The 17,374-nt window shown below is 45.7% G+C and overlaps 1 protein-coding gene across 4 annotated transcripts in view; it reads left to right on the top strand.

Moving 5' to 3' along the window:
• Positions 1 to 8,183: 8,183 nt before the first annotated feature.
• Positions 8,184 to 17,374, top strand: part of LOC129700133 (spermatogenesis-associated protein 7 homolog) — a 78,596-nt gene continuing 69,405 nt past the window's right edge. For 3 of the 4 annotated variants that reach the window (XM_055640353.1, XM_055640352.1, XM_055640351.1), the window contains exon 1: positions 8,184 to 8,444. In XM_055640353.1, the coding sequence (XP_055496328.1) occupies positions 8,408 to 8,444 (37 nt within the window). In that variant the 5' untranslated portion in view covers positions 8,184 to 8,407. The remainder of the gene's footprint in view (positions 8,445 to 17,374) is intronic. The other variant, XM_055640354.1, reaches the window with a different exon arrangement.

The following is a 17,374-nucleotide window of genomic DNA, read 5'->3' as shown; positions in this document are numbered from 1 at the left end:
AATACATTTCTCATCGCCGTCTTACCTCTTTTGATCGGTAACCTGGGAGTGTTCCTGCTATCCCAGGTGAGGGAAAATCTGTCACATTGTCAGAGTTTTGAATCAGAAAATAATGCATTTCATTTTGATAACTTCTCATTCGTATAGAGGTCAGCGGACACAAACCAAGTCAATTTAATCTATCCGCATTTGGCTGTTCTATTATCCCAGAATGAAGTAAATGACTGAGACCCCACAGTCTTCTGGGGCAGGGAATGCCAAAGATTCACAGATCTTTGGCATTCACAGAGGAAGATATTTCTGTCCTCCTAATGTCTGGATAATGTAGCAATAATCAAGTCATTCTCTCATTACCACATCTCAGTAATCCTAGACCTAATTTACTGAACAATTACGCTCAGTCAGACTTGGCCCATGTGATATCCCGGTCGCCAAACATTTTAACTCATCTTCCCATTCCCATTTTGACCTTTCTGTCCTGAGCCTCCTCTACTGTCAGAGTGAGACCACATGCAAATTGGAGGAACAACACCTCATATTTCACCTCGGCAGCTTACAACCCAGCGGTATGAACATTGATTTCCCTTATATCAAGTAACTCCTGCAATCCCACCCCTTCCCTCTCTCTCCCCACCCTGGACATCCTACCAGTTCCACTGTATACTTGTATACCTCTTGCTACTACACCTTTCCCAGCCAATAAAGGGCCATTATGGGGTCTACCCTTCCTGATGTCACTTGTTGCTGGTCCTGATTTGTTCTTGCCTTTTCTTGCCTCCAGTTTATCTCTTCCCCCCCCTCCTCTCCCCTACTAAATATTATTAACCTTCATAATCTCTTGCTGCACCTGCATATTGCCTTGTGGTGACAGTCAGAGAGCTATACACACAGAAACATGTCCGTTGGCCCAATTTCTCCATGCCAATCAAGTTGCCTAGCTGAATTAGTCCCACTTGCTTGTGCCTTTACCATTTCCTCTAATAGCTGGTTCCATGCATGCACCACCTCTGTGTGAAAAAGTCGTTCCTCAGGTCTCTTTTAAATCTTTCCCCCTCTCACCATAAGCCTATGCTTAGTTTAAGACAATTCTACCTCGGGGAAAAGACTGTGGCTATCCACCTTATCAATGCCTCTCAATTTTATATATCCCTATAAAGTCACTTCTTAGCCTTCCAAACCACTTAGAGAAAAGCGCAGCCTCTCCTTATAACTCAAATCCATTTAATCCAATAACATCCTTGTAAAAGTTTGTTGCACCCTGTTAAGCTTAATTGCTTCTTTTTGATAGATCAGGGGGTTATGCACAGCTCTTCATCTGTCTTTTACAGCTATAACATGATGTCCCAACTCCTGTACTCAATAACCTGACTAATTTGGACAAGCATACCAAATGCCTTCTTCACCATTATATCTACCTTCATGGAACTTAGTACCTCTCTACCTTCAAAGGAATCTAGAGGAAACTCTCTCAAGAAGGCAGCTAATATCACCAAAGATCCACACTATCCTGCCAGACTCGCAGATCCTATCCACACTATCCTGCCTGTTATCATCAGGAAGAAAGAACAGGAGCATGAGAACTGTTACCTCCTGAATCAAGAACACCTTCCCATCAACCATCAGGCTCTTGAACTAAACTGTACAACTCTTCAGCAATAAACCACTATGGACTTTATCTAGGTTGTGCTATGTACTTCAGTTTGTATTATTATGGTCTGGTTACCTAGTATCACTGATGATTTATTGTATGACTTATTATTGTATATTTATTTGTTGTTAATGTGTTTGTAAAGTTGTAGCAAGTAAGAATTTCATTATTCTGTTCCCGGTGCATATGATAATTAAACATTCATGACTTGACTCTTAACTTTAATCTTGACACCCCCGGATCTCTCTGTTTTATAACCCTAGAGCCTACTGCTTCCAAAGGACCCCTAGCAGGACTAATGTTTCCCTTATATTTAATGAATATTGGTATTAATACACTTATTATTAGTAATAAACATGGGGTCAAGGAAAGAGCGTTCAGGTCATGGCCGTATTTCCACCAACCTTTCCACCCACTACGCACAAGAATCACAAGAAGCCAAGACGCAATTGTGTGTGTGCAGGTGCCGAGAAGTGTGTGTAGCTCTGGCTGAAAAATTTCTAATCTTGTGATGTGGATTCGAAAAGAAGAAGTAATAAACATATGAATAAACTTGGGTATAGAGTCATAGAATTATACAACACAGAAACAGGCCTGTCAGCCCAACTCACCCATGCTGACCAAAATTTACAAATGACATAAAACCTATAGATATATTAAGGAGTGATGAAAATGTTCAGCACAGACATTGTGGGACAAAGACCCTGTTGCAATGCTGTACGTTCTCTGTGAAATGTTAATTTGGCTGTGAGTATTTTGTCTAGTCTAATTCACAGTCTCACAGTCTAACAAGAACTTTGTGAAAGCCCTGGAGAGGCATGTATTGACTCACAAAAGAAAAAAGGGCAAAGTCTGTGTACCTTTGAAATTTCCAGCTCCTTTCAAGGCAATTTGTTATTTCTCCTATTTAGGTTTCATCTGTATACTTGAATATACAGCTCTCTACGAAATATCTATTTCTAGGCCATAAATGCATATGAATTCAGGGCTGCCAACTCTCACGCTTTGAGCGTGAGAGTCACGCATTTCAGCCAATTCTCACGCCCTCACACTGATGACAGAATTCTCACGCTGTCTTCAGTCCCTGCACAGCAAGGATCCTATAGAGGAGCTATACAATCTTTGCTGCACAGTTTGTCTCTTTGCACCACATGATAGCGATCTGTGCGGTCTGGGGAAGCGAGTCGGTTGACGGCTGTGAGTGACGTCGCGTCTCTTCTCTCTTGGTCGGATGTGCCTCGCTCCCTCCCTCCTGCCCTTCAACTCGCATGGCAGCGCCAGCGCTGCCAATCCACACTACACCGTGCCCGCCTGACTCCCCATTCAGGGCCGTGGAAAGAGAGGGAGGGGAGAAAGAGAGAGAGGGAAAGAAAAAAAGGGAGGGATGGAGGTAAAGAGAGACGGGGAGGGCATGTAGAAAGGGGTTGAAGGAAGGGAAGGAAAAAGGGGAGAAAGAGGGAGGGTGAGGAAAGAGAGGGTGGAGGAAAGAGGGAAGGGGAGGAAAGAGGGGGGAGAAGAGAGGGAGGGATGGTAGAGGAAAGAGGAAGGGATGGGGTGAGGAGGGAGGAAGGGGAGCAAAGAGGGAAGGAGTGGGGAGGAAAGAGGGAGGGAGGGGGAGGATGGAGGGAGGGAGGGGGTAGGAAAGATGTGTGTGTGTGTCTGTCTCCCTGTGTGTGTCTCCATTGTGTGTGTTTGCTTCCCTGTGTGTGTCTCCTTGTGTGTCTCCTTGTGTGTCTGTGTGTGTGTCTCCCTGTGTGTGTGTGACCCCGCGTTTTTTTCCCAATTCGTTTTCATGGGGTTGGGTAGGCACGCCGACCTGAGAACTGCAGCCAATCCTGGGACGCGAGCTGATCTGGGAACGGCATCCAGTCCCTGGGACGCGAGCTGATCTGGGAATGGCAGCCAGTCCCTGGGCATAAAGAATGCCAAGTTGATCATTATGGACAAATTGGGCCAGCCATGTAATATTGTATAACTCTGACTATGCAGATCTGAATGGGCTTAGAATTACCATTTAAGCAAAATTGCCCCCACTTTCCCATTTTGATTCTTGAGATTAATATCCCTTTGCTCTGTTAACAGTGTTAAGGTAGAGTCAGGAAAGGGAACAAGTTATTTTTTTTAGTTTGCTTTAATTTGTTAGTTGATTTTTTGTTGAGTGCCATAATTTCTGAAATGGTCTTAAAGTAACTTAACTGTTATAAAACAGTAATAAGTGATTTTTGTCCAAACAATTGGAACTTGCATAAAATGTTTGCATTATTAGCAGGGTTGCCAACTCTCACGCATTGAGCGTGAGACTCACGCATTTCACAAAATTCTCACGCTCACACGCTGATCACAAAATTTCTCACGCTCAAAAATCTGCAGGTGCTGGAAGTTCAAAATAAAGCAAAAATTGTTTTCAAGGTGAGTAAAAACCATTAGGGGAATATAAGGTGAATGCATAGTCTTTTTCCCGGGATATGTGATTCAAGCACTAGAGGGCATTGGTTTAAAACAGGGCTGTCAAACCTCCGGCCCACCGGATGAGTTGGGGGAAAGAAAAAGTAGTTTAGTTTCTCCCATGCAGATGATGTGATAGGTGAGACATGGCGGTGGTCCCAGCACCAACCCCCCTCCCTTTCCCCCCTGAGGCATGGCACACCCTCACCTCCGGCGGATCTATGTCTGTCGGCCGCTCTGTCCACACCCCATAGAGTTTTAACCCCGGCCCGGAGCCAGGAGTGGACCGGGTGAGTGGAGGCGTCAGTGCCGCCTCCGGAGCTGCGGGGATGAATCTTGGGCTAAGGCTCCGCTCCGATGCCCGACCCCCGGGTCACTGACCCTTACCGCCCCCGGACCCAAGCTGAACAAGGAGCACCTGGGCCGGCCCACATTCCGAGGGGGTGGAGGGGGGGGGGGGGGGGGGGAGGGGAATGTTCTCCGGTCATCGCCAAGTCTCCGCTCACTCCGGATGTTAACATAGAAACATAGAAATTAGGTGCAGGAGTAGGCCATTCGGCCCTTCGAGCCTGCACCGCCATTCAATATGATCATGGCTGATCATCCAACTCAGTATCCCGTACCTGCCTTCTCTCCATACCCTCTGATCCCCTTAGCCACAAGGGCCACATCTAACTCCCTCTTAAATATAGCCAATGAACTGGCCTCGACTACCCTCTGTAGCAGAGAGTTCCAGAGATTCACCACTCTCTGTGTGAAAAAAGTTCTTCTCATCTCAGTTTTAAAGGATTTCCCCCTTATCCTTAAGCTGTGACCCCTTGTCCTGGACTTCCCCAACATCGGGAACAATCTTCCTGCATCTAGCCTGTCCAACCCCTTAAGAATTTTGTAAGTTTCTATAAGATCCCCTCTCAGTCTCCTAAATTCTAGAGAGTATAAACCAAGTCTATCCAGTCTTTCTTCATAAGACAGTCCTGACATCCCAGGAATCAGTCTGGTGAACCTTCTCTGCACTCCCTCCATGGCAAGAATGTCCTTCCTCAGATTTGGAGACCAAAACTGTACGCAATACTGCAGGTGTGGTCTCACCAAGACCCTGTACAACTGCAGTAGAACCTCCCTGCTCCTATACTCAAATCCCTTTGCTATGAAAGCTAACATACCATTTGCTTTCTTCACTGCCTGCTGCACCTGCATACCTACTTTCAATGACTGGTGTACCATGACACCCAGGTCTCGCTGCATCTCCCCTTTTCCTAGTCAGCCACCATTTAGATAATAGTCTGCTTTCCTGTTTTTGCCACGAAAATGCATAACCTCACACTTATAACCTCAAGAGTCAATTTAACATTTGGACCCCTGGAGGTCCACATTATACTGCATCTGCCAAACATTTGCCCACTCACCCAGCCTATCCAAGTCACCTTGCAGTCTCCTAGCATTCTCCTCACAGCTTCATGTTGTCGCCGCTTCACTGACACTGACACACTCCCATAAACACACTGGCACACACAAGGTTTAAAGGGATATGGGGCAAATGCGGATAAATGGGACTAATTTAGATGGGGCATCTTGATCTGCATGATCAAATTGAGATGAAAGGCCTATTTCCATGCTGTAAGAAATTGTAGAAAGGGTGCAATTGCTCTGGAGAGGATCCAGGGGCGATTCACGAAGATGTTGGCAGGGCTGATATGACAGAACACTACAGTTGCAGTACACATCCTTGGGGACCTTTTGTCTAGCCCATCCAGCAAAATAACCAATCCCCGCAATTTCTGTAGCAATCCACTGAACCTAAATTGCACTTGCACGAATAATGCTGATAGCTTTGCGAAGATTACTTATAATTAACATATAAAAAAGTCTTATTAGTTTATTTGGATATGGTCACAAATTTTATAAGAGGCAAATACGTTATTATTATACATTTAAAATTGTGTCGTCTCCAGACACTGTGATTGATGGCATAATAAATGTAACAATCTGTGACAAGTTGTCACCTAATGTAATGTGACAATTACACCCCAGGGAAACATTACAATTCCATCCTTGGAAACAAATAGTTTAAAACAGAAATCCAAAAAGGTTATAGGAGACATGATAAATAGATGACACAATCTTGAATTGGGAAGTGTTGGTTCCTCTTCTCCTTCATGTTCACAACAGCTCTTTCCTTCTTCTTACCACTCCCTATGACATTTTCCTGACATCCATCTCATTCCTCACTTTTCCATTTTTCATCACTCGATTTATAATTATTTCTCACCAATTTTCCGTTTAAACCTTTTGTCACCTGAATTTGTCTTCCTCCTATTTTACTTCCTCTTCCAAACATTCTTCTCACTTCCAGACTTTTTCCAAACATTCTTCTCACTTCCAGACTTGTGCTTCTTTCCATGTTCCCTCTTACAAATACACACCATTGTTAGTTTCCTCACAACTTCTTCCTTCTGTATTTTTCTGTTTCCATTCTCTCCACTACATTCATCTTTGCCTTTTTCTCTTCCTTTTTTCCACTATACACCCTCTCTTTGCCCCTCTATGCACTTCCTCCCCACTCACATCCATCACTACTACACTCCACTCCTACACCCTCTCTGCTCCTACCTCTCCCTAGGACCCCTCCTCCCCGACTCTGCACCCTCTCTCCTGCCCCTACACCACCCTACTACTTGACCCCTCCTCTCACTACTCACATACCCTCTCCTTTCCTCTCCCTGCTCCTATATCCCCCCCTTTCCACTGGCCCTACGCCCTCCCCTTCTCATTCCTAAACCTCCCTTCTCAACTCTCACTCCTACTCACACCACTTCCTATCCCTATACACTTCTCCCCATTCCAATACACTCCTCTCTCCATCTCCCCATTCCCTATACACTCTTCTCCATTTTCCATCTTCTCTCTGCATTTCCTCTAACCTTGTCAGTTCCCTTTTTCCTCTGCAGCAATCCCCATCCCCTTCTCTTTTACCCAGTCCATCTCCAATTGTCCTCCATGCCACTCTCGTTTTACCCACGTCTTCAATTGTATGTTCTTCGGTTTCCAAGTCCGTACAGGTTTGTAGGTTAATTGGCTTGGTGGATGTAGAAATTGTCCCTAGTGTGTGTAGGATGGTGTTAATGTGCGGGGATCGCTGGTGGGTGTAGACCCGGAGGGCCGAAGGGCCTGTTTCCGCGCTATACCTCTAAACTAAACATGCATCACCTCCTCCTCTCCTGTCCTTTTGCCCACTCCTCAACCATTCATTACTCCCTTGCCCCTTCTCCTTTTACCCATTTTCCACACTCCTATCCCACTCTTTTCTTCAGACTCTTGCCCTCTTAGCTCAGCTCTTTTCTTTATCTCTTCTTCCTCTTCTCACCTCTGCTTTCTCTATTCCATTGCTTTCTCCGTATCTCTCTTCCCCTGTTCCTCTCTCCTTCTCCCTCCTCCGTCTGTCTCTCCTGTCGCTCTCTTCTTTCCCCCTCTGTCTCTCTTCTCCCCGTCTCTCTTTTCTTCCCACCTTTCTCCCATCACCCCCTTTTGTCGCTCTTTCTCTTTTCCAAATCTCAATCTCTCATTCTCCCCTCCCCCGCCATCTTCTACTTCTCCCTCTGTTCTTCCCTACCTTCGGTCTTTCTCTTCTCACCCACCTCTCTTCCATCATCCCTCCTGTCTCTCTCTCTTCTCTTCTCCAATCCTATCTCCCTCTGACCTCCCCATCTCTCTCTTCTGCCACCCCCTTCTACTTCTCATTCTAACTGCCTGTCTCTCTCTTCTATCAACCCTTTCCATCTCTCTCTAATTTATCTCTCTCCCCCTCTCTTCTCGTCTCTCTTCTTCCACCCCCCTTCTACTTCTCCATCAACCCCCCTCTCTCTTCTATCAACCCTTTCCATCTCTCTGTAATTCTCTATCTCGCTCTTACCCCTCTCCTCGTCTCTATCTCTCTTCTTCCACCACCCCCTTCTACCCTGTGTCTCTCTCTTTCACCACACCTTTCTCCTCCAATTCTCTCTCTCTCTCTCTCTCTCTTCTTCCCCTACCCCGTCTCCGTCTATTTTCTTCTCTTCTCCCCCTCTCCCTCTCTCCCCCTCCTGATCAAAGATCTTTGCTCCTGATCTCACAGATGAAGGACAGGTCGCACATCCCGGAAGCAGCGCCCTGTCACCAAGGCAACAGTGACGGGAAAGTTATGCGCGGCGGGTTGGCGACGCGGTTGGGCACAGCTAGCAACGGCCATGGCGACTGCGGCGTCTCAGCCTGACCCCGGGCCCAGCTAACGCCGCCGCCGCCGCCGCCGCTCCTCCAGTCACCGCGCCGGTGGAGAGTATGGGAAGGATCAACATCAACATGGCAAACAAGAAAGGTACGTCCTGTGTCGCATGAGTGCCGGCACTCGTTGCCGAGTCTGAGTTTAACCGAAGTGGGCGCGAGTGCCTGCCGGTCGGTCGGGAGCGAGCACAGTGCTCGTGGACGCGCGTTGCTCGTGCTCGTGCCCGCGCCGTGGCTTCACCAACAGGAGCCGTCGGGGTAGAGTCTGCGCGCCCCCGGCACCCGGTTTTCCTGTGTTTAAGAAGGAACTGCAGATGCTGGAAAATCGAAGATACACAAAAGCTGGAGAAACTCAGCGGGTGCAGCAGCATCTGTGGAGCGAAGGAAAAAGGCAACGTTTCGGGTCTTTTTCCTTAGCTCCATAGATGCTGCTGCGCCCCCTGAGTTTCTCCAGCTTTTGTGTACCCCCGGTTTTCCTGTACCTTGGATGGCATTTATAAACGTGCCACATATTAGGCTGGGCACCAAGACTGGCGCCCGCAGAGTAAAAGGGAGCTGTGGCAGCATGGATGAAAGCAAAAAGAAAATGCTGATGCTGCAAACGTGACATAAAAGCGGAATGTCCAGAGGGTATTAATACCAAGATAACCATGCCAAAAAGCAGCCGTGGAAAGAGAGAGGAAAAAATAAAGATAATGTTTCAGATGAATGGTCTCATCAGAACTGGAAGAGTGAGAAAACAAGTCATTATTTAAATTGCAGACATAAATTCAGGCGAAGACAACAAAGGCAATGTAGGTGACAGATTATCCAAGGTTATCCCTCTGACACAATCGCCTTTAGTATTGTCTAAGAGGGAGTATTGTTAATGTTACGGATAGATGAGCTTACAAGAAACTAGCCAGTTCCAACAAAGACACAGAAGGCAAGTTATCTAACTTTGTGAATTCGTTATTGAATCCTGAGGACTAAACATATCTAGAGGGTAGATGAGTTGAGGTTACATTGTTTTTTTGTTTGGAACAATTATATTTAGACACATTTCTTATATTATAGGTGCCCATTCTATGCAGATAGAAAGAGATGTGGTTAATTTGGCAAATATTTTCAGAAAGAACATTCAGGAAGTATATGTGCATATTTCATTGAAATTGAGTAAAATAACAAATGGGATTCTGACGATTTTAAATAGTGGCAAAGTACAACAGCAAGGATATCAGAGTGAACCTGAACCAGAGGGATTTAATGAAATTATTTTACAGATAACAAACTTCAATTATATGTGTAGACTGGAAAAAACATGGTTTCCCCATGAAATAGAAGTTATGAGTGAATATGTTGGAGATATTTACAATCGAAGGATACAGCGTATATAGAGAAAAAGTGTACCCGTAGAGAGGTCAAAGAACCAGGGAGATAATATTAAACTGTTTCTTGAGATGAGGTTGACTTGCTTCAACCCCATTTTTGAAACAACTGATAAGGACAATGTGAGAACTGCAGATCTTTCCACATGAAATGCCTGTCAGGGTGGCGGGTGGGTGCGTAGTTTGTGAAGTGGTGCATCCACTCTGCCATTTACACTGGTCTTCCTTATTCTGCCGACACATGACTCAAGATTCTCAGTGTGATCCCGTGCCCCTTCTCCACTTTGAACAATCTTGGACCAGGGATTCCCTGGAGTCAGCAAAGATGTTGCTTTGCAGTAAGAAATATTAAAAACAGTATTAGGGCAACAGCATAGCCTTGCTTGACAATGACAGGGACTGAGATTGATAAGGATCATGATCTGCATGTCATCACAAATCATAGAAACACAGAAAATAGGTGCAGGAGGAGACCATTCGACCTTTCATTGTGATTATGGCTGATCGTCCCAAATCAAATCAATAACCCATGCCTGCCTTCTCCCCATATCCCTTGATTCCACTAGCCCCGAGAGCTCTATCTAACTCTCTCTTAATCAAATGAGAAGGAGGTGAATTTCTATGTCATCCAAATTGAAGAGACTGTCCATCCCAGTTAACACACTCATGATAATGTTTTTAAAAAAAACCCATCTACAGCATATATAGAATTTATGTATTTGCTGTTCTTGGCATTTCTCTTGAAGATAATTTTCAACATTTACACTACCATTCTCGGAGCTGGTAGCTTTTTGGCCACAGAGAAAATGGTTGAGGAGAACTGCAGTGATGACTTAAGTTAGACACAAAATACTGGAGTAACTCAGCGGGACAGGCTAAGTTACTTTAGCATTTTATGTTTATCTTTGGTGTAAACCAGCATCCGCAGTTCTTACCTACACATGTAGTGATGACTTTCCCTGTGTCAAATGGCAGGGAAACCGTACAGTCAGATATGTCTTGTTTCTCGCGGATGGTCATGCTATTTATGTTTTTGAGGTTGCCCTTACACCTCTTTCAGAGGTTGCCACATCTTCTCTTCCTGGATGTGGCAATGGGATTGTAGATTTGTGACCGAGGTTCCTCACATCCAAGTGGGGAGCAGATGGCATCCCTGTTTCAGCAGGGATGCCATCTGTTCCTGAGGTCTTGTTGCTTTTTATTTAGCCTCTGGCCTTTTTGACTTCTTATCTTTCAGGAAAAGATAAGACTGAGGATATCAAGGGTGATCACACAAAAGTTGAGGGTTTTTCAAAATGTTCCTTACACTGTTAAGGGCCTGTCCCACCAGCATGCAATTGCATGTGTCTAGCACGAGCAACCGTGGACCTCCATATCTCTTCCTCTTTTTTCATTTTTTTCCTGTCTCATGCCTGAGTACTTGGAAGGGCCCCTTTCACCATTCTCCTAGTTGTATAGATTCACATTAATGTCAGCTGGTAGTGGTTTCTGGGTCTTCAATACCTGTGAATACAAAACTGACAGGGTTCGCGGGTTAATTGCTGTGCATACATCAGATTAATCGCTGAGGATGTAGGTCAGAGCTAACTTCCACACGCTTTAACTACTTACAAGGCAGATCCTTTAAAAATAGTTCATTGTTAAGAAAAAAACAATTACAATTTTTATTCCCAATTGTTCCAATCTATCTTCCCAAATTCACAATTTTGACTTAACAGATTTTCTTCTGAGATAAAGGCATTTTCAATCTCATCCAACACCTCTACACTGATTTCACATGGCCAGCGTGGAATTCAGGTCTTTATTTCAACTCAATTCAAAGGGTATGAAATAGGAAAAAAAAATTAAAAACACCGATAAGACAAAATAACCTGCATATTTGCATCTCTCCACTATAGCCTGGGACTGGATGTCAAGTACCCCGACAGGCTTTGGGAGGATGCCACTAGCGAGAGACAGACAGATGACAGAAATGCTGGAAGGTACACAAAAATGCTGGAGAAAATCAGCGGGTGCAGCAGCATCTATGGAGCGAAGGAAATAGGCAACGTTTCGGGCCAAAACCCTTCTTCAGCCGCTGCACCCGCTGAGTTTCTCCAGCATTTTTGTGTACCTTCGATCTTCCAGCATCTGCAGTTCCTTCATGAACACAGAAATGCTGGAGTCAGGAGAACAAAAATAAACAGTTAATTTTCATAGAATGCTAATGCATTTGCAAAGAACAAAGGAAAAGAACTGCAACTTCTTAAAGAGACACACATTACCTCTTAAAAAACATGAGATTCTACAAAGATTTGTCACGTAAAAGAGCAAGCTCATTCAATTTCATCTGAATTATAGGATTAATTCAACATTCACTCAGAACCGGTTCCACAAACAAGTATCAGTCTTCTCACTCTCACTTCAAGGAAATCATGCAAACTCTTAAAAAATTGATACACCCAAATATGTTCATACTTTGTTCACAAATACAACACATACCGAAGAACAGTCTCGACCCAAAGCACACATTTACACATCACATGTATCCCACTTGACCCTCTCTGCTGTTGCTACTGCCCCCTGTTAAGCACGGTCCATTTCATTAAAGCTTCAAAGTGTAAGCTACATTCCATATTTCCTTTCCTCCTTACCAGCATGCGTAAGGGAATGGATATAGTTAAAAAAAAACGGGCAGAGAAGCATCAGGTACACAAACTTGTCCGGGAGGGGTGAACCAGAGGCCCGTCAAAGGGTCAAAGAGCAGCCCCCTCGTTTTCAAAAATCGTGTTGAGCAGCAGAGGCGTCCCCCTGTATTAACTTTACATTCTCTTTGTCTGGCAGAGCCGTTCTGTCTACTAGAATCTTTGGTTCTGTGAGGACCAATGTGCAGAATTTGCAAGTTGCCATGTGGGCACTAATGTCAGCTAGGGCATTACCCTGGGAGGCTTTGTAGTTGCGGCCACTCGTATGGGCATTGCAGTTAATAATGGCCAGGTGGACTAGGAGGGCTGAGGCTTGCAGTGTGGCTGGTGCAGTAGCCAGTGCTGTTTTTAAGTTGTGAAAGTCTTCTTTTTGTTGGAATGAGAGAGTTAAAATGAATAAAGGGATGCTGCGGTGCTTTGGCAGAAGCACAGGTGACAGTAGTTTATTGTATAATGCTACGTCGGGAATTCACTGTCAGCAGAAATCAACCAAGCCCAGAAAAGCCCTCATCTGCTTAGGGGTGGGCGGGCTGGTGTGGTTCACAATGAAATGCTCGTTCTGTAGTACTGAACAATATACTTGCGTGAAAAGAGGTGATTGGTCCGATTCCTTGTCAGTCAGGATCCTGGGCCACCTGCCAAAGTGCAACACATCTCACTTGCCCGGTTACGAGCTCTGTGCCAAAAGTTATTCAAAGTTCAATGGTAATTTGCACAGCGGGCAGACTCTTATCAGCGGCAAACCTGGCCGCAAAGCCTTCATAATTTTCTATCTCTCCTCGTGAAGAGCTAGCTTTCTCCTTATCTTTGTACAGGTACAGGTGCACAACCTTTTATCCGGAGTTCCGGAAACCGAAAAACTCCGAAAACCGGCTATTTTTTCCAGGATGTCGTCTGCACACCAAAGCTCGCATTTGGCGCCAAACTTGACCCGAAACGACCCACGGTCAACCCAGGTCTGTACTACTGTAGCGGCTGCCTCCTCCCCGGAGACCGGGGAGACACTTAAACATCTGTAAATCATTGCTTAAATGTTAGTCAGTTAGTTTGGAGGGCTTTTATGTGAAGGGGGGGGGTGAAGGGGGAAACTTTAATTCTTAGTCCCCTACCTGGTCGGAGAGGCGGGGAGCGGTCAATGTCTTACTGGGTCGCCGTGCAGTAAGCTCCGCAGCGCTGTGGCTGCCAACTCCCAGCTGGGGCTGCGGGCGTCCGGCAACGGGCGGCGCCGGTTGTAGCTCCGACCCCGGCAACTCTACCCCTGGCTGCGCGGCGCTCCAAATCCATCGCGGCCCGCGGGCGGATGCCCGCCCGCAGCCCCAGCTCCGCGAATGTTGGGAGTCGGCGGCTACAGCGCTCCGGATCTTACCGCACCGTGATCCGGTAAGGCATTGCCCGCTCCCCGCTGGTATCTCAGCGCTACGACGCCGCCGACTCCCAACATCGCGGAGCTGGGTCTGCGGGCGTCCGGCCGCGAGCGGTGCTGGATTTGGAGCGCCGCGCAGCCAGGGGTAGAGTTGCCGGGGTCGGAGCTCCAACCGGCGCCGCCCGCGGCCGGATGCCCGCAGCCCCCAGCTCCACATTGTTGGAAGTCGGCGGCCATAGCGCTCCGGAGCTTACTGCACGGCGACCCGGTAAGGCATTGCCCGCTCCCCGCCTCTCCGACCAGATAGGGGACTAAGAATTAAAGTTTCCCCCTTCACCCCACCCCCCCCCCCACCACATAAAATCCCTCCAAACTAACTGACTAACATTTATGCAATGATTTACAATGATTCCCCAGTCTCCGGGGAGGAAGCAGCCGCTCCAGACTTTTCAAGCCGCCCGCGCTACCTACCTAATCTACGCTAAAAATCTTCCATTCGGAAATCCGAAAAATTCCGAAATCCGACAAGTGTCTGGTCCCAAGGCTTTCGGATAAAAGGTTGTGCACCTGTACTTGCAAACAGAAGGTCAGCTTTCCTTATCAGCACACTGTGTTCCTGCTGGAATGCTCGTTCTGTACTCAATGCCCTGTTTGATGAAGGCTGAAGTGATTCTCTTAAGTGAAACTGAAGGGGAACGCATGTTAAAGGAATGACAATTCCCACAATAGACCCTGTGCAGACTGTCAGTTGAGTTCTCGTCTCCTGCATCGTAAAGGGTCTGCATTCAATTACTTTGCCCATATCAATAGGTCCTTTCAGGCATTGTCAGGGCAGGGGGTCGTCAAGGTACAGTGCCTCAGCATCACGCTTTATTTATTTATTTGTTTTTTTACAGTCTTTGATGTATTCCTGTCTCTCCCTGTTGTTTAACTCTCTCACTGCTGGATTCATTACTGCTCCTCCTACCTCTTCTGCCTCGGCCTATTTCCTTCTTTCTCATCTTCCTTTTCAGTCTCCGAGTCGCTATCAGTATCATTGTCTTCTGGTGGTGTTCTTCCCTGTAGGGGTGCCGGAGCCCCCCTCCCTACAGGATCTTAGTGGGGTAGATCCTGCTGCTAGGGACTGGTGGCCAGGGCATATGGGGGAGGTGGTCTACACTATTCCTGACTTTGTTCCTCATCTCCCCCAAATTTGTTTTGCATCCCCCTCTTCTATAAACAGGGTCGCCATGCCAGACAAGGGGTCACCGGAGGACTCACCGGTATTGGGTTTGTTCTTAACTACTAATTGCTTGTCTCCGAACTCTTCTAATCTGCACTTCCTTTCTTTGCCTTGGCCCTTATGTCCTCTTCCTCTGCCCACTGGCATTCGCTCTGAAGTACTTTCCATTCTTTTATAGTTCCTTCTTTTTAATTGTCTCTACATTCCATGTTCCCCCTACTGGCCAAGACTCATCACCCAACGTTTGGTCAATAATCTTTGTTGTTTTTAGGATTCAAATAACACATGTGTTGTATGGCCATCCCTCATCGCTATTATGCAAATTATTCACCATGCCTAGCCAATCATCGACTGGTTACTAATTAGCAAAAACATACCCAACTAGCAACAAACCTTTTTGTTTGCCATGCCCAATCGCCGACTATTCTTTTTAGTAGTAAATTCACAATACAATCTATCCAATACACATTTGCGACAAAACCATTTTAGCACAAGGCTGGACTGAGTTGATTATGTGGGATATCAAGGGTGATCACACAAAAGTTGAAGGGTTTTCAAAATGTCCCTTACACCATCACATGTCCTATATAATTTTGCTTCCACGTTTCAATCCAAACATAGTCTACTCAGATCTGGTCCCAGTTATCTTACTCCTCCCATCATGACTGGATCAAGTCTATGTTGTAGGTGGTAGCAATGTTAAAATAAATCTATCACAGACAATTTCCACCCCAATGCTGCAAAACATCCATTATCATATCCTAGGAACTTCGGATGCTTTGACATTGACATAAAACACGATGGGCAGTTTGAATAATCAGATGGTAGGTACATTTATTCTGGATGAGCAAACTATGAGATAAATAGCTGTTGAGAAATGAATTAGTCTGGCATTTCAGTAACTCTCCCTGTGGAATAAGGCATTGACTGGCAACCTTTCACCTAGTTAACATTAAACCAGCATGCTATGGTTATAAGTGCAGACATTCCAAGCCTAAAACACACAGATGAGGCCAGATAGAACGTTTCTTGCAATCTTAAAAGGATACCCTGCATGCATTCCAGGGAAAGAAACATAGATCCTTCTTGGCAACGTCAAACTGAAAAGACACAACTTTGGGTAGTGCAATCAGGAAGGAAGGTGTAAGGAAGGTTGATGTCATCAGAGTGGTGCTCATAATAGAATATTGGGAGCATGGCTCAATTTTCCTGTTGAGACTAGCACAATTTTAATGTAACGGTGACTGGCCCAGCAACGTTATCATGTTAGATTATCCCATAACAACAGGGATGCCAGTTTCACTTGTGCCAAGAAGGATTTCTATGACTGTTTGATTGATCACCATCTCATCTATTCTGCTGTCTCCATCAACCAACCCCCAAAGCAACTTACAATGACAATAGAAACATTGACGCAGGAAAATCCATGTTACAGCTCTCATGAACCTAACAGACAATCTGACAACTCACAGACAAAGTATATACATAGGAAATAATGAACAGTTCCCTCTCTGACATGCATGATAGAGAACTCAAGCAGTTCACCACTTAATGAAGAACATTCTCTTTCAGGGCTAAGTGTAGGTTTCTGCCGAATTCTCAGGTGTTGAGCAATTAAACAATTGAAGACGGTAGAAAGCTTTTTGAATGCTGCAATCATCAATGATGAAGGAACTGAGTAGATTGTTTCCCCATGTAGTGCTGATTTGTTAGAAGGCTCTTGAACCTAGAGTAAATAGGGGAAATAAGTAACTAATTGAGGCAGTTGCCTGTGCTAAATTTGCATCAATGATTTGGATGAGAACATACAGGTCAAGATTAGCAAGTTTGCTGATGATATAAAAGTGGGTGGTTTTACAGATAGTGAAGATGGTTGTGAAAGATTACAACAGGATATGAATTGATTGGCCAGGTGGGCTGGGAAATGGTTGATGGAATGTAATACAGAGAAATGGGAGGTGTTGCATTTTGGAATGCCTAACCACGGCAGGACCTACACAGTGAATGGTAGGTCGATGGGGAGTGTTGTGGAGCAGAGGGATCGAGGAGTGCAGGTTCACGGTTCCTTGAAGGTCGAGTCGCAGGTAGATAAAGTGGTCAAAAATGCTTTTGGCACATTGGCCTTCATCAGTCAATATCAGAGTATAGAAGTTGGGAGGTCATGTTACGCATGTCCGCAACCATAGTCCACAACCATGGTCCCCTTGCCCAAAAAAACCCACATTTCCAGCCTCAACGACTACCGGCCAGTCGCACTCACACCAGTGGTGATGAAGTGTTTTGAAAAACTGGTCCGGGGTCATATCACATCACTCCTGCCCCGAAGCTTTGACCCTCACCTGTTTGCGTACAGAGCGAATAGATCTACAGAGGACGCTGTAGCCACAG

This window comes from Leucoraja erinacea, chromosome 9 (assembly GCF_028641065.1).
Source record: "Leucoraja erinacea ecotype New England chromosome 9, Leri_hhj_1, whole genome shotgun sequence".
NCBI classification, from domain to species: domain Eukaryota; kingdom Metazoa; phylum Chordata; class Chondrichthyes; order Rajiformes; family Rajidae; genus Leucoraja; species Leucoraja erinaceus.
This window is presented reverse-complemented; position numbering and strand designations above follow the sequence as displayed.